The following is a 23,563-nucleotide window of genomic DNA, read 5'->3' on the forward strand; positions in this document are numbered from 1 at the left end:
TATATGGATTTCAATTAGTTGGATTAAACCTGTCATCAAAAACAACTATGATGATTTCTGTTTACTTAAATGCAAACCCAAATGGCTCACATCCAAGAGCCGGAATCACCAACAAAAATTGACAAAATTGTATTTGATATAGCGTAAATTGAGTAAATTGCTGACTAATTAATTCAATCGGATATAAATACATTCTAATTAATTCAACTTAAATCATATTGGCCTTATAAAAGTGTAGATTTTACATTATAAACTTACAAACAAAAAATAAGGAATTACAAGTATCCGTGCATATCCTTTATCTAATTTTGATATCTGATTGTCTAACTGATACTCAGCTTTCTTTTTAATATGGGGATTGTAAGCTCTTTTCTGTTTTAGGGACACGTTGTGAAACAAAAAACAGCTGAGTCGCATGATAGAAAATAACATTTGCAGCTTTTCGTGACGAGCATATAAATAAGAATATTTTTTTTTCAGTATTGACAAGCCAGTGATTTTGATATAGACTGATACATAAAGCTAGTTTCAGCTACATTATTTAAACGTTTTATTAAAAAAAAGAATAATTAGGACTATAATTTAGGTCAAAAACTGATTTACATATTTGGATTTGGTGCCAGTTAGGTTCATGAATCTTACATTAATATGCTCCAGATGAATTTTTGTGTTCTAAAATGTATGACTATTGAGATGTAGTGGTCTCACATCTCCATGACAACCAGTGAAAACGGGCGTGAAGAGTTAGGTAATGTTCCAGGTTCCCAGCAGGGCTGTCTCGGGTTCACTTGTGCCCCCCTGTGGGTAAAGCAAACACCGCATGAGAGCTTGTATAGTGACACCAAGGTTAGTGATTAACCTTGCCTTCCCAGTCTCTCAGGACACACACACACACACACACAGAGACGTCGGACAGCGCTGTCACTGAGGCATGCTGCCGCTCGGCCGTCACATCCTACAACCGCCACCACCACCACCACCATGGGCGAGTGCAATAACTGCACGCGGGAACGGGCTTTAACCGGGGAGGACGACGTGACTATGGCGCTCCACAAAGTTGTTAGCCATGACAACCAGAACCAGTTCTACACCCACCAAGAAGAAGACGAGCATGGCGATGACGAGCAGACAGATGAAGCAGTTCATCTACGAACTAACTATCTTAAGGATGAAGATGTTGAAGAGAAGCAACGGGCGAGAGGAAGCGAAAATGTGCTGGAAGGCGGCGAGAAGGAATCGCTGCTGTGTATGCTACCGGCGTTTTGCACGAGAGGCAAGGAGACCGCATCTTCCGGAGAAGAAACACCACCTGAGGGTACGTTAACTCCTAAAGTCAGAAACGTCGCTGTCACTGTGATAAGTTTATGACGAAAAGTAGAGGCAGAGTTGAAAAGAAAAACAGCCAATCAATGACTTCGTTTGTAGCTTTACGTTATACAACCGGGTTGCGTCATTTGTTGGTGCTGACAGTATCACATTCTAATACCGAGAAATAGGAGCAGCACTTTGTACCTTCATAATTTGTTCATTCAGTATTTGTTATTTTATTTTATTTTTTTTTACATTTCTCCAGTGAAGTGTTTTCGTTTTTCTATATTTCACATCAAAACTCTGAGATTTAGCTGCGCTATCCACTTCAGTAGCATATCTCTTCTAGTTTCATTAATCATGGTTGATAAAACAGCAGCTCGTTTGCTAAGCGAGGGGCCTTTCTGCCTACTAGGCTGCCGTAAGCCTTCTTAATTTTACATCATTCCTAAATAGCCTGGATGTATGGAAGCCCATTACTGCCACTGTAAAAACAACAATAAAAAGCAAAACAGAAAAAAAACAAGTTTTTAATTGATTTTCAGTCATAATCGCAAAATGGATATAGATATGTCATTGTTATGAGATATATCGTAGCTATGAGCTAGCTAGCTCATCACATAGTTAGCTCATAGGTTTGACTTTGCTATACAGTGATGCCTCGCTATAACGCTTCACCTTTCGCGGTCTCGCTGCTTCGCGGATTTTTTTGTGCAGTTTTTTCACAGTGCATTGTGTTTCTGCGTCCTGATTGGCTAAACAGTCTCCGAGCTCCTTCTCTTATGTGTGTGCCAATAACGTATTCAAATATGAGTAAAGATTTGGCCATTCAGGAGATGAAAGCTGAAAACTTTGAATGCCTGCTGGAAAATATTGTGGCCAAAGGCAGCGCAAAACCCGACCAGAGGCTCGCTTGACGAGGTCTATGCTCTGCCGTAGATACAGCGGTGAATCTCGTGGGGTAGCCTGTAGGAGACGCTTTAATCACATGACTCCGGATCATATTAAGGCCCGATTGATGAACACGCACACCGCTGACCTGAAAACAGGTTTTGTTCTTTGGTTTCAATGTAGAGTATTTAATTATGCTGTATAATAATTTTAAAAACTAAAGGTAACTACTTTGCAGATTTCACTTATCACGGGTTAGTTTCAGAACGCAACCTCCGCAAAAACGAGGGATCACTGTATGAGATAGTATCAAGAATGCTATGCTTATAATTATTAGAGCTAAGTCAATACTGAGTTAATTTTCTCATAACTTTGACATTACTATTTCATGAAAATGAGATATTGTCATAGTATCATATTTATGTTATTGCTGCTTTGTAAATATGAGATACTAAGTCAACATTATAAGTCATGATTGTGAAATTATGATACTTATATCATTGCATTTATAAGTGTATTTTTTAATAATTTATTTTTTTTAAATGTGATTTATTTATTTAAAAAGTGACAGTGCAGCATAAATGAACTGTAACTATATTACATGTTCCGTCTTCAATTATGTGGTACTATTTTAAAATCATGAGCTAGCTAAATGATCTTTGTGTTATATGTTTGTAATTATATTGGCAGAAATGGGCTTCCATAAATGACTGTGCACTTTTCCAGAAACAAGATTACCTTTGTATTCCAGAAGTAATCTGGAATACTTTTATTCCTCTTGTAAAAAAAACACATTAGGAATGTTGACGAAGACGTCATACTTAAGCAACAGTGCCAAGCTGTGTTTTGTTTATTTAGCTTCTATAAGAAAGAGCCATTTATAAGAGGTATGAAAGGGTTTTCCCCATTTGTGTTTCCTTGATTTTATTGAAGTGGCCACATACTTTTAGAGTGATACTGTACTCTATTTGTTTTATCCCTTAGGTAGCAAAAGTTGCACTAAGTCTAGAGTGCTGGTCTTGCTGATTGTCCAAAGTCAACATTGTATTATTAAAATTAAGTTTTGATATCACAAATCTCACCAATTAAATAAATATATATTTTATACATAAAAACTGTACTGTAAAAATGGATAAGCTCCAGAACCTGTATAAGAATATTGGAAGTATTACGGAGAGAACCTGTTGAATATTGAAGCTCAGGTATACATATTTTTTAGGTTGGAAAAATAATTGCAAATGAAAAACTGTAGAAGTTGTGTGATGTGTAAAAAACATTGGGACTGTCTCACCACCCACTGTTGACTATAAAAAGATGGCTAATGACAGAGACAGGTTTGTTATACTACAAAAAACATATTTACTTTGAAAAATCGCTCTAGTTTTAATAGCTTAAGAATAAAATTATGTTATTTTTGAACTGAAATGAGATCAAATCCCTTCATGTGCCTGAAATGATTTTTTATTTTTTTTGCCCCCGAGCGTTGCAACATAAAAAACATTTTCAGTTTATTTTGAATAAACCTGGGAAGTAATAAAAACCTTTCTCCAGTTTATAAAAGTCAGTGCCTATAGTAACCATATTTGCACATCTAAGAAGTCATTAAGAGAATGTGTTTTTTTGTTTCCCCTTTCAAATAAGGAGTTTAAAGACGACACCAAAACCACAGTTTTGCAGACGTTGCATAGCATGGCATTCTTTTGTCATTTTCTCCATGTCACGTTTTTTTTTTTTTTTTCAAAACAGAGTTTTAAAGATTGCAAATGTTCAGCATATAGAGTTAGAAAAGCAAGCACACCTAAGTAAAAAGGCTAGAGCAAAGAAAGATGTGTGTATATTCCCAGACTGAAATCTAATCTCTGCAAACATATCAGTTTGTTGCTCTCCAGACAGCTTGTACAAACATTTCACCACAGTGTTTGTTTGGTGGATCTATGATGCCCCAAAGAGTTCAGAAAAAACAGACAGAGCTCCTCTGCCTCGGTTAGCTGTTATATTATGAATACAATATGTAATTTTTTTAAACTATTTGCATCATTTATATTTCCGCTCTTCATATTAATATTTGACTAATTTGTTTGTGCAATGCTTTCTTTTCTTTTTCTTCCACCCAGAGAAACCAAAGAAATGTCCTGGTCTGGGTTTGTTCTATGCTTTTGTGGCTACAGTTTTCTTCTCCATCATCTCCCTGCTGGTGAAAACCATTGAGGGACTCCATGCCATCGAGATCAGCGCCATCCGCTGCTTCTTCCAGATGCTTTTTGTCATGCCGTTACTCGTCTACCACAAGTAAGCAGAAGATCAACTTTTACTCTGTGTTTTTAGAAAAATAGCCTCAGACAAACACTGTTAATGGGAAATAACGCGGGGCAAACTAAGTATTTAAAAGCTTATGAATGATTATCTTTTTAAAGGGCATTGTTGATTTTGTTTTTAAAATAAGGCCTACATTTGTTTAGCAAATTACAATACCTTGAAAAATTATTCTTACTGCATAACTACATTTGGAAATGCATTTAGTTTCCCGCACTGGGATCTGATAGAATGTTCAGGCTAGTTAGCTTTTCAGTAGTGGTAAATTGTTTCTCTGCCATTAACACATTAAGCAGCACGTACTTGAGCTTGATTGGCAGTGCCAAGAGCTTTCTCCTTGGTTGTTTCTGACTGGTAGCGGTTCATTTCTGCAGATGGCTGTAGGACCACAGGGAGATGGCAGAGAAGCTTGGTTTTTCCTTCTTTTTTCCCACTTATCGGTCTCAAATTATACTGCATACCGCAAAAGACTTAGAGCTGGAATTGCAGCACTAAGTGTTGATCCAGTGAAGCTGACTTACACAGCTTACGTTTTAGATTTTTAACAGTGAAATATGGTGGAGACCATGTATAATTTTCCATATATTTCCCAGTTGTGCTCTTCTTTCTGTGGGTTTATCACATCACATTCCAGTGAAATACTATAAAGTTTGTTGTTTTAATGTGACAAAATGTATAAATGTGTATGTGGTGTAAATACTTCTGCCAGGCAGTGAATCTCCGTCATAGCAAAGTGATTTTAAAAAAGCGACAGATGGCATAAATGCATAAATTTAAACTACTTTTTAAAAATTAAACAAAACAACTTAAATCTGAAGTCTGCAAATACTATTCCCCTTTTCCTCATCTATTTTTTAATCAGTCCATCCTTTCATTCCCTACATTGGTTTTTCATTCATAATCATCTTCCATCTCATCAGCTAAACATCCATGCATCTCTGTCACTTCTGCCGTACCTAGTGTTATCACTTTCCCCAGCCACCCTGTCTGAATCCATCCATCTTTTCCAGGTGTTTTTTTTCTACTTCTTGTATCACTAAATCTACTCAGCCATCCTTTCAGTCACACATTCATCCATCATCCTGGTGTATCTGCTCCTCCAGGACAGGTTTCCTTGGTCCCCGAGATAAACGTATTTATTTGGTGCTTCGGGGTTTCTTCGGCTCCAATGCAATGATCCTTCTCTACTATGCAGTTCAGCAGATGCCGCTTGCAGACGCCACTGTCATCATGTTCAGGTGAGTGCTGTTAAAAAATCCTAACTGCATTAAAATAAAAATTTAAAAAAGTATATATAAAGTTTCACTTAAAAATCGAAGTTCTGCTCTTGTGTTTCTTATTTATCCATGAAATACTTGAAACTAATTCCATCAGCAATCCAGTCTTTACCTCGCTCCTGGCTTGGGTATTCCTCAAAGAGAGATGCACAATCTGGGATTGCGTGTTCACTGTGTTCACCCTCACCGGAGTCATCCTCATCGCTCGCCCGCCGTTCCTCTTCGGCGAGCATCTCAGCGGCATCGAAGGCGACTACACTAACCACGTCAAGGGAACTGTGGCTGCCTTCGGAGGTGACGAAATTAATGCTTTGGTTGACTCATTTATATTTGGTGGATTTTTGCTCACACTTAAGAGTAACATCCAACCTGTTAACCACCTCTATTCTCCATAGTTACTTTCCTCCCTTTTAGATGATCTTACACTTTCTGTCAGTTAAATTTTTTAAATATCAGCACAAGCAGCAGCATTGGAGAAAAAAGAGACTTTAGGTATTTGATTCACCGCCACACAGAAATTGCAGACCTGTTTTCACTTTGACAAATGTTCCAGTGAAATGATCTCATCAGGTCTTGGTTGATTGTCTTCTTGAGTCACAGAATTGTGTTACTTTGTACCACAAGTAACTCTAGAGCAGTTAAGTCCGGGATCTGTTTTCAGTTTCTTTCCTTCTCTGTTTCCCTTTAGAGAGCAAACCCTGTATTCACACCGAAAAAAACACAAGTGTAGCATTGTAGAGACAAAGACCCATTATGTTAACTAAAATAGGCTTCTGGGCTCACGTTGGCCTCAATGGGAGCCTCGGCACTGTTAGTTCACCTGTTTTTTTGGGGTTGTTTTCTGGAAGTGGAAATATTGCCTTTTGTAGGACTGACAAGCGGATGAACGCTTAATTCATATCCAAGCTGCAGTTATACCTGTTGCTTATGCACCCATTTCTATCGTAGTTTTTTCCTTCCAATCAACTTTCCATTAATACGTTTGTGATTGTTTAGGCCATAACAAAGCATACCTGTATTACAATAATTTTTTTTTTAAACTGGTGTTGTATTTTACAGCATGAGGATTGTTTTCTCTCAGATTCGAACTCAAAACCTTTTTTTCTTACAGGTGCAATTGGAGCTGCTTTCACTTTTGTCACTCTGCGAAAAATGGGAAAGAGCGTCCACTATTACCTCTCTGTGTGGTACTACGCCGTCATCGGCCTTGTCGAGTGCATTATCACCACATCCGTCCTGGGCGAGTGGAATCTTCCGTTCTGTGGTCGAGATCGTTGGATACTGATGCTTATTGCTGTTCTGGGCATCGCTGGCCAGACCTTCCTCACTAAGGCGCTGCAGATTGAGAAGGCCGGGCCCGTGTCCCTGATGAGGACGGTGGACGTGGTGCTGTCCTTTTTCTTCCAGTTTGTTTTCTTTCATCGTGTGCCGACCTGGTGGAGCCTCGGGGGGGCGCTGTGCGTCGTGTTGAGCACCAGCGGAGTTGCACTTAGGAAGTGGTTTATCAGCTCCCGCAAGAGCACTGAGAGGAATGAAGAAGTTTGCGTACACTAATCACCTCCCCTTTATCAGAATTAGTATTCTTTGTCATACCAAATGACAAAGAACCACCCAATGATTTGGCTGGTCTATATTATTTTCAAGATTTTTGTTTTTTTCTTTTTTAGTGGAAAGGGGAAGACCATTCCAGAAGCTTACTGCTAGTTCAATGTTCAACTTTTGGAACATTCAGTTATATCAAAAGTATCAATAATCTATCTGTTGACATCAGATGATGTTGATTGATTGATTTGGTGGGAGAAGTGTGTCTATATTATCCCACTTAGTTTGTGCAATGCACTAATGTGTGTAGAAGGGAAACGATACCACACCATGATGCTGCCCCCACCATGCTTGACAGTTGGTATATTGTTTTTAGGTTTGAAGACCTCTTTCTGGTTTGTTTGTTTTGTTTTTGTTTTACAAGCTTACCTTTTTTTTTTTAATCTATCAGAGGTTTAAAGTTTGGGTACGGTGGTTGAAACTTTGGTATTGTTGGGCGTTGCAACGGGACGATAATGCTCAACAAACATCAGAACTGATTTTTAAAAAATAAGTAAAAGTGGCTTACATTCAGTTCCTGAACGCACCTGGTTAAGGTGTGCAAAAATGAATTGACAATACTTACAAGCCATTCAATCAGCCAGAAATTGGGCTTAAAACTTCATTTGAAAATGACTAATTTTTTATACTGTACAGTTGTGCTTAGAAATGGAAAAGTCCAAACATTCATGCTTATGTTGTGTGTGTATGCAAACTTCTGACCAATATTTTGCTCTTTTACTTTATAGTTTTCCTTTTTTTTTTTTTTACTTTCATGTATGTTTTTTAGTTTACTTTGTACTTTAAATGCAAACATGAAGAGATGCAGGCCACATTAACAGGGTATGATAGATTAAAATTTTAATCTATTTATGCATGTCAACTTCAAGAGTCAACCTGTATAGGTTATTGTGCGCTTTTATTTTGCTTAAAATAACATCTGCAGGGAATGAGAATAAGAAAAGTCTTTAAAAGCTGTATTCTGCTTCCTAGAAGCCTTCCTGAATGAACTGAGAAGTTCTAAAAGTCTGGTTGAGTGAAACCGTTTTGAAAAAATGCCCTCTGTCGTATTTTTCTCTAACTTGTACAGAAGCTCCAAAGACAGACTGGGACCATTTTTGTTGAATCACATTACTTACTACTAGCTTTTATTTTAAACCAGTTTTTATATTAAAGCGATTTGCACTAGGTGCTACTGAATAGTTAATCAAATACTGTATGTATTAGCATTTTTCCTCCTGTGAAACTGGGTTATTTATGAGCATTGACTAAAAATTATATCCTGAAAACAGGGTTGTTCTGCCTGAGTCCCTGAGGGGTTTAAAGTATTTTCTTAAATATGCACAGATTATATATTAATGAAACCCAATTATTTTTTCCATTACTGTACGTAAAGTGCCATTCTGTAGGGAAATTGTGAAAATAAATATATAGTCGTAATCATAAGACAGCAACATTTTACATCTGTTAGCACCTCTATTAAAGGTGTCTAAAATACCTTAAAATAAATCCCTCATTCATTAACGTTGATCATTTTACACTTATCAAATGTTTTATTTGAATGAATGTATTCCATTTCTTTCTGAGAAGAACATCATACAGCATGGAATACATCTGCTCTACTTGAATTACATATATATATTTTTAGAAACCTCTATTTAAGGCTGGATTTTGTTCCACATGTAACAAAATGAACTGAGGTAAAACTTGGTTTTTCTACCATTTTCAGGGGGAGATTTTGCTATTTAACAATAAAAGATGAATTTATTTATTAAAGGCTTTTTTACATCTTTACCAGCAGTGGCAATACGATGAAATGACCCCCCTGTAAACTGCCTGTAGAATATCTTTTAAAGGGAGATACTTTTCCATCTACAGGTTATACTGATTTCTAATCATCAGCATATCTCTCAGGTCAGCTAGCACTTTAAGATAATCTAATAATCTATGCAAAACTGAAGTAGCTCAGGTGTTTTGTTTCGATTTTTCCTTCTCAGATTAAATAATCTCCTCTAAACATGGCACTACATCATCAGTTTTGCAACTTTTGGAGTTCAGTGGAGCTTTGCTTAAATAGTATTTATGTGCATCTTTGCTTCTAATGATGTAATGCTGCGGAAAAGAAAAGTATTCAATTAGTAAAAAAAAAAAAAAAAAACTTTCTTAATTTTATCTTTTCTTAAGACAAAAATAAAAATAACAAAACCAGCTTATTTTAAAACTGACTCAGGGTCTGAAATGTACATGATGTTTGACTGACCTCGAACATTTGAGTTGGTTCATTTGCCATCTGCCTATTTAAATGGTTAAAAATACTTAATACACAGTTTTCTTTTAAGGGTATCTAATCAGAGCAGCACTAAAAGCAAATATGTTTACTTAACTGGACTGTAAAAGGTTGCCTTGTGTATCTGTGGAGTAATATCCGTTCTTATCCAAAAGCCTTATTCTTAACGCAGTTTGTTACGCAGCACTATAGCTATAAGCGTCTCAGCACAGCTTTAATCTTTTATTTGACAGAGTTTAATCTGGGATAGTGTAAAAGTGAGATGATGAGGTTAGTGATACCTCGCTGCTACTTAATATCCTGAAATGTCTTCGTCAATATTTGTTTTTGCTGTTCTTTTACAAACTTTATGTACCTGTTAGACCTGTGGGGCAACGGGTCAGCACATACGTACAGGTTAAATTGGTCTCTTTATACAGTAAATCCTATCGCAAGTCTGTGAAATCAGAGTTTGCACAGTTCAGCTTTATTAAAGTCTTTATTTCCCATGTGCCTTCTCAGAGAAGGAAAACTGAAAAAAATGTGTACGTAAGATGCGTGTTGCATGTGGTCACTTTAACAAGCGCTGCACCTCACTTTGCAAGTAGAAAGCCCTGTATTAGAGTGACTCAAGAGGTATCTGATTGTTTTTTAATTTGCTGTGGTTTTCTGTAATGGCATCTAAAGTTCGACTGGAAAATGTTGGTTCATCATGAACCTCATTAAATTGCTGCCTAAACAACAACTGGGATATACAGTTTTAGAAAAGCGAAAAGTTTTAGTAAAATGTTAGAAAATGCACTGGACTTGTAAACCCAGTAATGCAGTACTTAGAGTATTTTATACTCAGCTTTAAAACCTTTTACATATTTCTGTATGTAAACCAACATTTCTTTGAGATGTATACCTTTCTTCCTAGTGGTAGATTACTTTTAGTATGTCGTATTTTCATAATAAACTTTTTAAATTCAGAAGTCACACTGTGTGGGGATTTCATTTGCAATATTTTATTACAGGAACATCTTTTGAGACTCATTGTCTCATTTAGATCTATTACACAAGCAACAAATGACAAAAACAATAATAACACAATCTACTTAACCCTTGTAATGAGTGATACTATGCTTTACCAACAGTAGGGTTCTTACTTAAAACCACCCTGGGCAATTGCCCAACTGGCATTCTTACAACTATCAGTTTTATTTGTGTATTTGTGTATCAGTCAATACTTTGTGGCATTTTTTGCATCTTTGCTACATTTATCACTTACTGAAATGTGTACCAGTGTTGATGTTATAATATTCCTAAACACTTCAGCAGCAATAAAAGCTTTTGCACTCAAAAGCTCTTATTTTCATTACAATTTTTGAAACCTGATGATGTACTTTCCATATTTGTTCAGTTGCGTGAGCCTATTTATTTTCTTTTGGCGGCTGAAGTTTAAATACATGCCAAAAAGAGCTGGCAACAGGTGGGGCTGGTGGAACAAATGTTGCTGTATGAGTAAAATTATTATGATACGTGTGGCTCTGGCTTTGAAAGATTGGGATGAACTAAACGTAGCAGACAGAAGAGTTGAGGATTTATCACCCAGATGGATAGAATCAAGGACACATTGAAGCACAAAATCTCACAATTGGGATGTCACAAAGAACATTTTTCAGGTTACTGAAGATGATTGAAAAGACTTGGCGTAGGGGGGAAAAAAACTCCTGGGCAAGGTTTTCACAAACTCTTTAAGAAAGTGCTATGTATTATTTCCCAACAAATTCTCTGGAAGGAATTTCAAGAGTTGTGCTTTACTGCAGTACAGCCCTTCAACATCAGTGAAACTTGTGGAAAACACTTGAACTCCACAGAGCTCTTGTCTGCACTCAGAGCAGCCTGGTCCTAACAACTGAGTCAGTAAATGACAGCTGGACAAAAACTGGGCTAAACAGGCTATTTCCAGAGACTAAACAGGCAGAAATGGATGGCATTGTTCAGAATGTAGCGTTGTAGCAGCATTACTGGGCATGTGTATGTTTTCACAGTCTTCCATACTATTATTATAATAATTATTATTATTTTTAAAGTGCTAAATATATTAAAAATAGATTTAGATATTTATTTGCATCTGGAAAATAATACTGTCATGCAAAAAAAAAAAGGTTATGACACCCCTTTAAATATTGAGTTATTTTGCACTTGTTTCACTTATTTGATGACAGGGAAATGATTTACTCATTATGCATCATAAACATAAAAAATATGCATCATGACACCATGTTTCTTAATGTTTGTCTGCATAATAAGTTTGCCTTGGACTTTGTAATGCTGTTGCCGTTCAGTAAAAAAATATTTTTTTCAAAATACATTTAAAAAAAAGTATGCAGGCTGTTGTAGGGTCTCCTAAATTGTTCTTGTTATTGTGAGTGGAATTCACAATTACAAGAAAATATGGAAAATATGTTAAAATGGGTGATGATTTTGTTATATCTAAGCAAAATACCACCTCTTGACTGGTGCATCCAAAGGCCAACTTTCTTTCAGAAAAAAATTTCACAAATTATGATTTATAGTACATTCTGGATTTATTCACTTGCAATAAGAAGCTGCAGTTAGTTTGACCGTAAGATCAGTGTTTTCTTTATGAATATGTAATAAGAGTTTTCAGACAGCAGGGGGCAGGAACGATAAAAGCATAGACTTGTCTTTGCCGCCGATTATGAACTGTTACGGTCACAATTCAAGCACTGATGTCCAATATGGTTAACTGCCACTGAAGTATAACACATGGTTTTCTAACATAAATGCGTTCTGGCCACAGATGCAGTGTGGAAAAGTGGAGCTTTTAGGTTCAATTATGCAGGTGATCGAAAGGTGAGGTCATACAAGTATATTCTACATATGTGTTAGGAAATAAATTCAGATGTGAATAAGTGAGTAAAAAGTAGATTAATCTGTGAGCCAAAAACAAAGAATGTTCCACTTCATCTTAATATTCACAAAAAATGTATTTGCAATACTGTTGTTACAGGCCATCGCTCCTCTCTGCCCCACCAGAGCAATTAGGTGGGAAAAAAAACAAACAAACTCTTAAACAATTTAATCATATTTTCTCCAGTATTTTACAGTCGTTATGGAAACATAACTATTCAGAAAATTACATTTTACTTGTAAACAGTTCCCAGTAAACATGACTGCAAACTAACCAAATCAGAGGTTCACCTTTCAGCAGGACAACAGCCCAGAATATGGAGCCAGAAGTACAATGAAACGGCACGGATTGAAGCATGTTTGTGTGTTAGAATGGCCCAGTCAATGTCCAGACATACATAATTGATTTAATGTGACAAGACTTGGAAGCATCTGCTCTCAATCCAACCTTACTGCAAAGACTTACGGCTATAAAACAGTGAAAGGTGCGTAAAGTATTCACTCACATGCAATGAATACAAAGACATATCACACTTTTCAGATTTTTATTCTAATTTAGGAAAAGTTTTCCACTTTATTATTATTGTTCTTTCTGCTGGTCCATAACATCCCATGAAAAGTCATTTTAATCACTCATTCAATGTTTTTTCATCAAAAGACTATAGATAGAGTCTAAAGATTGTAATAATTAAGATTCTGTATCTCTTTTCAACTTGCTCTTTTTCATGCTTTGAGACAAAAGGCAAACAATAATACTCTTGTTAATGGATCTGTTTCTGTTTACAGCTTAATCTGAATATCTATGAAATAATGAGTCAGGAAACTTTTGATGCCTACCTAAACCTAGAGGTTTCAGGAATGGCCTTATCTTAACGCTTGACTAATTCCCATGGCCAACATTTTAAACTGCTTTGAGCAATTTTTCTTGCAATTTAGATTAGTTCTGTCAAAGCAGTACACTTTAACCCTAGCTTAATTTATGTGTGGAGCATGTCCAAACAGACTCCTTTGTAAGTGTCTGTCCCCACGGTTACACAGAGAAAAGGGCAGGAATGAGACTCAGCTGTTGTGTTTAATGAAAATTGCATTGTTATCATTTTGTAGGAGTCATCCACAATGACCCTATGTATGCTTATAACTCATCACCCAGTGCATTACATTTCTAAGTTATTAAACTGTAAAAAAATGTATCATTGCTAGGTTATTCAAAATACTTTTTTTTTAATTCCAGAGATGAATTAAAATGGTCTTACTTGATTATTCAAATGCATGTTTTACAACAAAACCTACATTTTAAGAATACAAAAACAAACTAAACTTGTTTTTATATACTTTTTCGCATTGATTTTACTCAGACACATGTAATCTATGTTTTTCTTTTGAAACAAGACTGAATTTGTCTCCTTGAGCCAACAGGCCAAACAGAAAATATCTGATTCCAATCATTTTTGTTTTATCTGATATTTTCTGAGACTCATCAAACCCTCAGAGTGAAAGCAGAGCTTTTTCCTAGCTTTAAATCTGATAAATTCACTCTCTGTTTGCACACCTTAACCATCAATCATCTTGCCAAGATACATAGCAAGTTATTTTTTGCAACATCCCAGTGCAATTTAGCAGTTTTATTGGACTTTATGGAGTCCCATAAAAATGTCCCAGAACTTTAGATACACCTTATCTAGTTTCAGGAACATGCATATAAACTGTTATGTCAAAAGAAGAGATGTGAAAAACATCTGGTTAGTATCAGTAAATAAGTGTAAGCATGGTAGGCTGTGTAAAAAAAACAACAAAAATCCTAGATAGTGTGAGAAGCCCCCCCACCCTTCCATTTTTTTAATCAGGAAAGGGGGATTCCCAAAGGTTTGCATGTGCCTGGGTGGAGGAGAGTTTGGGGGACTGGATGGGCTTCACATTCCTGTTGGATGGCATCAGACTTCCCATCAGAGGAGCTGGAGCAATTTGGAAAACAGGCCCCCATTTTGCAAAGCTGAAATATAAGAAAAGGAATTTCCGAAATAGAGCAATAAAAGTACTCATTCTTATTGGTCATTTGCCATTTTTAGATAAATTATTTGCAGTTCAGGGCCGATTTCAGGTTCATCTGTCATTAAGAGGAAATGCAGCCAATTTGGTGGTATGAGTTACACTCAGTGTTCTAGATAGTGGATGACACAGGACAGCTGTGGCTGACCCTTAAGCTTTTATTTGCATTACTGCAAATGAGCTCTGCAGTAAAAAAAAATCATTGATGACAGAGGGAACAATGTATAGGGCATGATGGGTATGAAGTGAACGACTGAATACGATGGTTACCAGACATTCCAATGCAGTGACACACACTCACACACACGGCACGGCGGGCTTCTGCAGAACCACGGTCATTGTCCTTCTGTCTGCTGGTTCATGCTGCTAAACAGAGGCAAGACAAAGCTGTTTTGAAGTGCTGTGGGAAACATTTCAATTACTCCTGTAACATACTATGAGCACAAAATGAGTTGGAAAATGAGTGGATTTTAAAATTAATTTCTACATCAATTTTAAGGTGCTTTATTATTATTATTATTATTATTATTATTATTATTATTATTATTATTATTATTGTTGTTGTTGTTGTTGTTGTTGTTGTTGTTTAAAGAGTATGAATGGTACTACTTCCTTTATCTCTTTTGTATTAAACCCAGAAACCCTAGTCTCCTGGTTTTAAGACAAATGAAAAGCAAGACAAGTCTTACTTTCACTAGTACTTCAGTATGAATAATTTATTTATTATAGCAACTGGAGAGTGCAGACAGTTCCTTAAAGGGATAGCTGAATTTTTTACAGTAGAATTCTATTAAAAATTCATTAGCAACATATATTTTTCTCAGCAGTGTATAACTTTTGCACTTTATAGTGTTTATATCGATACAACTTTACTGAAGGCTGGAAAAAAATTCGACTTTTGCTGTCAACAACTCCAGTCTGAAAAATAAAAACAATTCGCTCATTTAACTTTAAAACGATGTCATGCTAGCATTGTATTTTTAAATGTTAAATCTCTACCTCATCCTGTGACACATCCGTGTTTTGAGGGCTTAAAGGACAGCAGGGGACCCCTGGCAGCCGTTTATGACCTGGGCTGACTCTGCTTGGAATCACCATCTCATCTTTTACACACTGAATTCTCCTTTAAACCTTGAAACGTCCAGACAGCCCTTTTTGTGTGTACCAGCCAGTTCGTGATAAGTTTTTCAAAGAAAATTCTGACTTTTCCAATACTTCGGTGAGCACTTGAATGCACCACAGAGGATAGAGAAGTGTCCCACATCAGCACGAGCTGCAGCGTCAACTGTCTCTACTAGAGTTGTGAAGCAGAGTCCCAGTCAAAGACAACCAAGCAGCGAGCTGAAGTCCTGTGCCGATTTGGTTGATGCTGATTTTAAAGAAAGACTGCCGGGTAAGTGTGTGAACTGCCACCTCAGACAACTTTTATTACATTTCTTTGCACGGGTCGTTGGGTTCCGAGAGCGGTCGCTTTGAAAAGTTGTTTGGCAGTAAAGTCCTCTCATAGCTGCTGGACAGTGAAGTTGTCGCTTTCAAACAACGTTTGTTCGTACGTTAGAATCAACTTGCATGCCCCCTCAAGTTTGACTGACTACTAGAAACAGAAAGTTTCATGAAGAGGATGATGACGGGAGTTTATGTGGTTTGCGGTTTTTCGAGATTCCCCGCGCGAGAAGAATGACAGAAAAGCACGTGCTAAGAAGAGTTACGGTTATATTAATGTCCCCGCCAGATTATGTGCGTTTTAATTTTGCCCAAACTTTCATGTTTTCATGTGGTGTATAGCCGGGGGACGGCTATCTCTCTCATCCTTACAGCAGGTGGTGTCAGTTTTAAACTTTGACAGGTGATGTCAGTGTTTACACTGGGGGTTGCGTTGGAGGACCGGGGAAACTAATATATTTTTTGTCCTAGCAAGAGATGAATCACTCTTAAATTGAAGATAAAAAGCTCAGATCATGGGCGTTGCTAGCTTAACATTGGAGGTTTAGCCCTATCCTGGGACAGAAGTGCCACAGTCTGACAATACAAATAGTGAAAACAAACAAGAAACAAAACATTCACACACAAAAAACAAACAGATTTATATATATATATATATATATATATATATATATATATATATAAATCTGTTTGATTTATATATCAGTGACGTGTGGTCAGGGGAGGCAGGTCATCATGGAAAATAAAATATAATAATAAAATAATTTATATTGCCATTTTCACCCTGTGGTTTGTACAATAAAGTACCTATTTTTTTATTTAACTTAACCAATTCTGATTATTTTTTCTTCAAAATCGCTGGATTGTCGCATTTTCCCATTCAAATGCTCAGAAGCGAAGCCGGTGAGGCAGCAGCGAGCTAAACCTCACCTGGGATTGCGCAACCTCTCGCTAACTGCGCTGGCTGGCACTCTATGGGAGCAGCATGTTCGTCCTGTCTGTACGCTGGCAATAAAATGGCAAAAAAACATTTAATATATGGACTGATTTTCCATAATATAGTTTATGTACAGGCGGAGCCTCTGTCGCGGAGATAGACATACTTGTGTAAAGTCGTGATGACGCCCCGCTTTGCCATCACTTGCTGCAGAGGATCACGTTTAGCCAATCAGTGCTGTGGAGGAGCACTGATTAAAGGAATCAAGAGAGACGTTTCCAATGAATGAGAACGGTTCGGTGAATGCGCATATGAAACTGGGGGGTTCGGTACCTCAAAAAAGGTTAAGAACCACTGCTCTAAACCCACATGTAATTTACCTACCGACAAAAACCTCCCTTCGCTTTACTATTATGAACTTGGCACAGGTCAGACAGAAAGCAATTACTTAAATTTTTCGAGTCTTATGCAAAACATTTAAACTTAGAAAAAAACCCTTCTAATTTCTGTATTGCAGCCCCTTGACGACAGCGATTACCAGTCTGTGCTCGCTGTGTGCTAAATAATTCCAGCCATAAACAGTGAACACACTGTGAAATAGGTGCTGCTTGCATAAGATATATCATATTTTTGTTTATGAATTTAGGGGACAATGCCAGAAAGGGATTGGACCCCCTCTGAAGCCTCTAACAGTTATTATTGTTCTTCAGAAACTACTGGGAAGTCTCCCTAGATGACGAGGCCTAGCAACGCCTGTGTTCCTTACGACGCGCCAGGAATGTTGCAAGTTGTGTTAATTGAAGTGATGCTTGGCTAACATAGAAAAACAAAACAGTCCAGGTTTCAGGCCTGTATTTACACGGCCAACGGAGGTGTGTGTTTCCGGTAAACACATAATGAGCTATACACTGTTGCAATGGCTGTGTTGAGACTGATATTTTACAGACTGACATTAGTTTGTGGTGTTTCCATTACATATCTTACCTTGTTTGAAACAGATTAATGGGTAAAATAATTGAAACATAAATCAGCCTGACACGCTTGGGCTCTAAAATTGAACCAACATCTCCTTCCATACAGCATTATATAACTGAACTTATTACTTAAGAAGTTGTTTAGGAAAGATTGTAAAATGTTTTTAAAAATTTGCTGACATATAAAACAAACAATAACATCCGTTGACACAGTTACTCTTTAGATATGTTGCATTTAAATGATTGAGGGCAAAGGTTTGTTCTGGTGATGAACCTGCAGCAGACAGGGATGACTGGCTGGACTTGTTTGTTCTGCTGTATTGCGACTCCACATACTGAATGGATGACAACACAGTCATGTTGTGTTTACGAACTGTCGAGTTTGTCAGCAACTGATTGTGGGAACAGGCAAGCAGACCTGAGGCAATGAGATGATAAACGGAGTTAAATTCAGGGCAGTCCCGGATGGAAACTCTGTTAGAGGCTGAGAATCTTTGTGAAAGTTCTAACAGACTCTCTAAACCCGATCTGACTGAACTTGTGCTACTTTGCAAAGATGGAAAGGCAAAAGTTTCAGTCTCAAAATGAGAAAAGCTGTCAGAAACATGCCACGGAAGACTTAATTGTAGCTATTGCAGTACTGGTTTAATGGGGCAGAATACAAAGATATGCAACACACTTCAGTTTTTAAATATAAAAAAAGTCACACCATGTATTATTATTTTCTTATTTCACAATTATGCTCAAAGTAGTGCATAATTGTGAAATAAAACAAGTGTATTTTTGTGTATTTTACTGCACAAAATTCATGTGAAATAGATCAAACTTTGTAGTTTCAACTAGAAAATTTAAAATACAAAAGGAACTTGAATACTTTTATGGGGGGGCTGTATATTCTGTTGGAAACCTGCTTTGCTGCCACATGCAGATTAGTCACTAACCTTGTTGGGATTAAATGCTTTGGGTATTTTTTCAAATTTAACAGCATTAGGATTAAAGTTAAACCATGTTAACCCCACAAAAATCACTGCACTTAAACTGTGACAAATTATCCCAGCGTGAGTTGTGATGAATAGAAAACCGCTTTCTTTTGGTGAAAGCTGCACTCCTTTGAATTTGTGTGCTGTTTTTTGAGCTGATTTTATGTTGAGTAGTTATTTTCATCTGTTTTGATCAATATTTCATGATGCAGTTTTGGCTGTAAGTTATTTTAAATTATGCATCATATAAAGACTTTATATGAATTCGATTATTAATTACTTACAAGTAAATACGGCCTATTTGGAAAGTAATGATTAAAAAAAAACCTGTAAGACTTCAACCTTAAATGCAGACTGTTGTGCTGGTGAGCCTAAGAAAAACTGTTAGGCACATCAGTGTCAAAAGCTTTTGCCATGGAATGCAACAGTGTCTTTCACTAAGGTCAGAATTTCTCATAAACAATCATGATCTCACTTATTGATTGAACTTATCACAAAAATATATTTTGGCTATCCATCCATCCATTTTCTTTACACCCTTGTCTCTTGGTGGGGTCGGGAGGGTTGCTGGTGCCTATCTCCAGCTAACGTACCGGGCGAGAGGCAGGCGAGGGGCAGGGTCACCCTGGACAGGTTGCCAGTCTGTTGCAGGGCAACACAGAGGCACACAACCATGCACACACACTCACACCTAGGGGCAATTTGGAGAGGCCAATTAACCTGACAGTCATGTTTTTGGACTGTGGGAGGAAACTGGAGTACCTGGAGAAAACCCATGCATGCACAGGGAGAACATGCGAACTCCACACAGAAAGAGCTGGGCTGGGAATCGAACCCAGAACCTTCTTGCTGCAAGGCGGCAGCTCTACCAACTGCGCCACTATGCAGCCCTATATTTTGGCTATAAGACATCATAATAAGAATTACCTAAATCACTTTACTGGGAGTTATTGCTTAATACTAAGAACAAAAAAGAAAAAAAGCATGAAATAAAATTAACTAAAGACAGACTTTCTGTCTCATTATTGTCTCTGACAGCAAGGAATCCACATTTTAGTAGAAAAAAAACTACAAAATTTTGAAAGGAAACAGATACTTAGTCATATGGTTGCAGTAAGTTTTTCACCATATGCAAAGCATAATATGGACTCCAGTGTCATTCATGTGTGGTGTTGCCTCCCTTTTTCGGCTGCTCAAGACAAACATTCACACTGAGACAAAGGGGAAGCCTTGTTTAGCTTTCTCCTAAGTGTGACTTATCTTCCATGCACAAAGTTCACACACACATCCCATTCAAGGCTTCATTCACTGAAAAATCCAGTTTGCTCTCAGTCTCTTGTTACAGACTGGGCACTTTTCTCTTTTCTGTGTAGTTTCCATTGCCGCCTCTCTTTCAGCCCTGCCCTCTAATCAAATCCATATGTCCTACAGATCCCTTGCATGAACACTCTGTTCTGTTTGCAGCAGCGCTCCCCATGAAATCAGCCTGTTACTTTTTGACTGACAGAGAAAGTCCTTGTTTATAATGAAATATGTTTGTTTAATTATTTAACCTCCATTTAACCAGCAAGTAGAAAACCTCCTAGAATCCCTTTTACTAGAGTGTCTGTCTCACAATATGCAGCTTCTATGGCCAGTGAAGATAAAACCACAATATACACACACAATCTTCATATTAATGGATATTTAGAGTAAAAGTTAACTTCAAAAAGATGGAATTTTGATGATTCTTCGTCTTCGATTTAATATGCCTTCATCGTGTTGGCAAATTTGGGCTCCTATAAACTGGTCAATGATTTGCTCTGTGTTGCTGCTTCATGATGTTTTATGAGCTGTTTTTGTGCCTGGTTTGAGTAGCAACCTTTATGAAATGTTTATAGCTGTTGGATTAGACCTAACAATCCAGCCACATGAGGGTAACCATGGAAAACGGTTACAATGCACAACAAAAAGCACAACCTTGACCTCAATGAAATATCTACGGCCTTATGTGATTGTTATTTTATAAAAAATATTCCACCGATCTTTATTTTGCAGTCTTGTGAGGAAAAAGAAATCACCAAATATGTGGCATCTCAGGGAAAAGTTTGATTTGATGGGACATTGCGTATCTTTTCTCCAGTTTTAAAGGCTATCAAATATTAATTTCTTATTTAAGCATGACATAACAAAAGGATTTATGCAAATGTTTGTAAACAAGGAATTAGTTTGTTAATTATGTGGTGCTAGCTAGTCAAAACACACATGATTAAATCTTTTTTAAAGTTAAGTATCTCTATTAAGTAGTCAACAAATTTGTTTCTTGAACAATAGCAATTAAAATATGCTATTCTAGATGTGGATGTTAATATAGTCACCTCACTATGTATTTTCAAAGTAAGTCACATTCCTTTAAGAAATGACATACTTTCTTCACTGATCCCCGCTTTGGTAATATTGGGTCAAATCAGATTGAGATATTTATGTATAACCATGATGTGGATCAGCAAGCTTAATAGAAAAAAACCCAACTGTATTTTTAAGTTTTCATTATGCTGAATAGCATCTAGTTTATTATATATAAACTGTTCGAGCCATACTAAGAAAATAATTCAGAAAAAAATGTGTCTTTAAGGACAATAACTTTTCTTTTAAGATTATGGTTTTGTATTGTTTAAAGAAATAGTTTGCAGTACCTTTTACACTTAAGAGCACATTTGCAAGTTACCAATTTAATGGTTTGGTCAGATTAAGAGTGACCTTAGTATGTGGCTTTAAAGAGTTGTGACTCACTCATTTTATTTGTGTCAAAGAATTTATGGCTGTTATAATATGCACCATGAAATCTGCATTTCATTTGCTTGCAGTTGAGTTCAAGCAGTCTCTTCCAATTCCGTTCACACCACAAGCTGTATTATTATTTTTCCTTGCTCTGAGTTCTGTAGAGCAGAAAAAGGGAATTCCTTCCTCCCCTGACCTGCCTTTTACATTTCAGGAATGTTCCTGATCCTAAACTAAATCTTTGCATGAAGTATTTAGTGGAGTAATTTGGGGATAAAAGCAGTTTCAGTCAAGCTTTAATGCAGCTCTCCCTACTTCTTTTTGAACGCTGATTGTGTTACGTTAACAATAGTCTGGAACTAACTATTCACGACTGTGAAGTGTGAAGTTTTCATCCACAACCGCTTGTTGTTGATTATGCTTTACTTTCCTGTGCTGTGTGTGAGGGTGGGTCTAATCACATACCAGGCTTTGAGTCATCGTTTGGATGAGTTGGAGGGGAATAATCCCTGCTGAATGAGCATTAGAAAAAAAGCCTTTCATGTGAGAGAGAAGTTCCCCTATTGAGGGGATGAACAGTGATTTAGGCCAGGGTTTCACCTCCTGAAATACAAACTCATTAAAACAAATTGCTCATTAGAATACCAGAAGGCTCCCCGTTGTAAATGGACAGTAGGTGAATGTCTTGGGTTGAAAAATAAACTATGGCTTTTGTCTTACTGTCGGATTTGATACAAAACCTTATTGTTTGATATTTGACTTATTTTTATCCGTCACCTCTGTGATGTGTTTTGGCACAGGCAGTCAGGTAATCAAAGGTGAATTTGACTCCTTTTCAAGATACTAAACTTGATTTCTGGGGCTGTACTAAGACTTAAGAGATTGAGAAACTGAAATTTGCCCCAGGACTAGTTCTTGTATCTGCTTGACGTTCTTGTGTATAATGTGGGAAGTGAAGTAGAAGTGATTGAACATTTTCTTGGTCAGTGCACTTTACTCTGTGTGACCTGGTTTCCAGTCAATGGGTGTGTTTGCACGTGTCTGTCTACCGTTCTAGCCTGGGGCTGAGATTTAGCCTGGAAGATCCATTTGATTTCCCAGGCGGGGTCAGAGTTCAGCTGATAGCAGAAGCCACTTTTAAACATGTGCGAGGTGTTTTTTTTAGGTTCACTATCTGGAAAGTTGAGTGCATTCATCTCCATAACTGACCAGGTTTTTTTTATGGTATCATAAAGAAAGCTGGTCATTACCTTCTTTGATTTGAAAATAATTTTAAGCAATAATACTAATCACTTGGATAATGTACCTATGCCAAACATCAAGAGAGACTTTTCCATGTTGAAATTCTATCACGTTTTAATTTCAGAGATTTAAATATTTGCTCAGCTTGCCTCTGCAGGAGTGAAAGCTGCAGTGGGCAACTTCTTGCTTCAAATAGCTAAAATACTTCCATAGGTTTGTCCTCTTAACCCATAATCGAGTGGGTTTCTGTCATAACAGGTGTCAGCTTTCATCCTAAACAACATCAGGGCAATAGTGACAACACAAGCTCACACACATTTCAGTATTCTTTGCAGTGTGTTGTTTGCTGTGCGTTACGTGCTCCGTAGTTTTAAACATGGTTTTCATAATACGCCTAAGGTAGGTGTCAGCAAAATTATTTGTACCAAACATGATTCCAGGTAACTTGGATTAATGGCCTGTCCATACAGGTTTTCAGAAAGACTGATTAAAATGGCACAAATCATGAGTCTTTATGTTTCAAGGTAGTTATGACTACCTGACTATCAGGCATGTTGTGTTTGCTAGCATTTCATGAAACAGGTTGCACCTGTTGGTTCTCTGAAGCACATTTAGTTTATGCTCCC

General features: G+C 37.1%; 2 protein-coding genes across 5 annotated transcripts in view; both read left to right on the forward strand.

The window, feature by feature from the left end:
- The first annotated feature begins 737 nt into the window (after positions 1-737).
- On the forward strand, positions 738-10,614 carry slc35g1 (solute carrier family 35 member G1). Its single transcript, XM_008436705.3, has 5 exons — positions 738-1,315; positions 4,314-4,488; positions 5,616-5,750; positions 5,887-6,083; positions 6,901-10,614. The coding sequence occupies exons 1-5, from the start codon at positions 982-984 to the stop codon at positions 7,341-7,343; spliced, it is 1,284 nt and encodes a 427-aa protein (XP_008434927.1). The 5' UTR covers positions 738-981; the 3' UTR covers positions 7,344-10,614.
- Positions 10,615-15,831: 5,217 nt separating this feature from the next.
- plce1 (phospholipase C, epsilon 1) overlaps positions 15,832-23,563 on the forward strand; it is an 83,171-nt gene continuing 75,439 nt past the window's right edge. For 3 of the 4 annotated variants that reach the window (XM_017310983.2, XM_017310984.2, XM_017310985.2), the window contains exon 1: positions 15,833-15,994. The gene's annotated coding sequence lies outside the window, so the exon portion shown is untranslated. Of the gene's footprint in view, positions 15,995-23,563 lie in introns of all 4 variants that reach the window. The other variant, XM_008436706.3, reaches the window with a different exon arrangement.

The sequence above is a fragment of the Poecilia reticulata genome, chromosome 19 (genome assembly GCF_904066995.2).
Source record: "Poecilia reticulata chromosome 19, P_reticulata-male-v2, whole genome shotgun sequence".
Classification (NCBI taxonomy): Eukaryota; Metazoa; Chordata; class Actinopteri; order Cyprinodontiformes; family Poeciliidae; genus Poecilia; species Poecilia reticulata.

Coding starts and splice junctions, on each gene's coding strand:
- slc35g1 (XM_008436705.3), top strand. CDS start 982: ATGGGCGAGTGCAATAACTGCACGCGGGAACGGGCTTTAACCGGGGAG. Junction 5,751..5,886: donor GCCACTGTCATCATGTTCAG/GTGAGTGCTGTT, acceptor TAATTCCATCAG/CAATCCAGTCTTTACCTCGC. Junction 6,084..6,900: donor AACTGTGGCTGCCTTCGGAG/GTGACGAAATTA, acceptor TTTTTCTTACAG/GTGCAATTGGAGCTGCTTTC.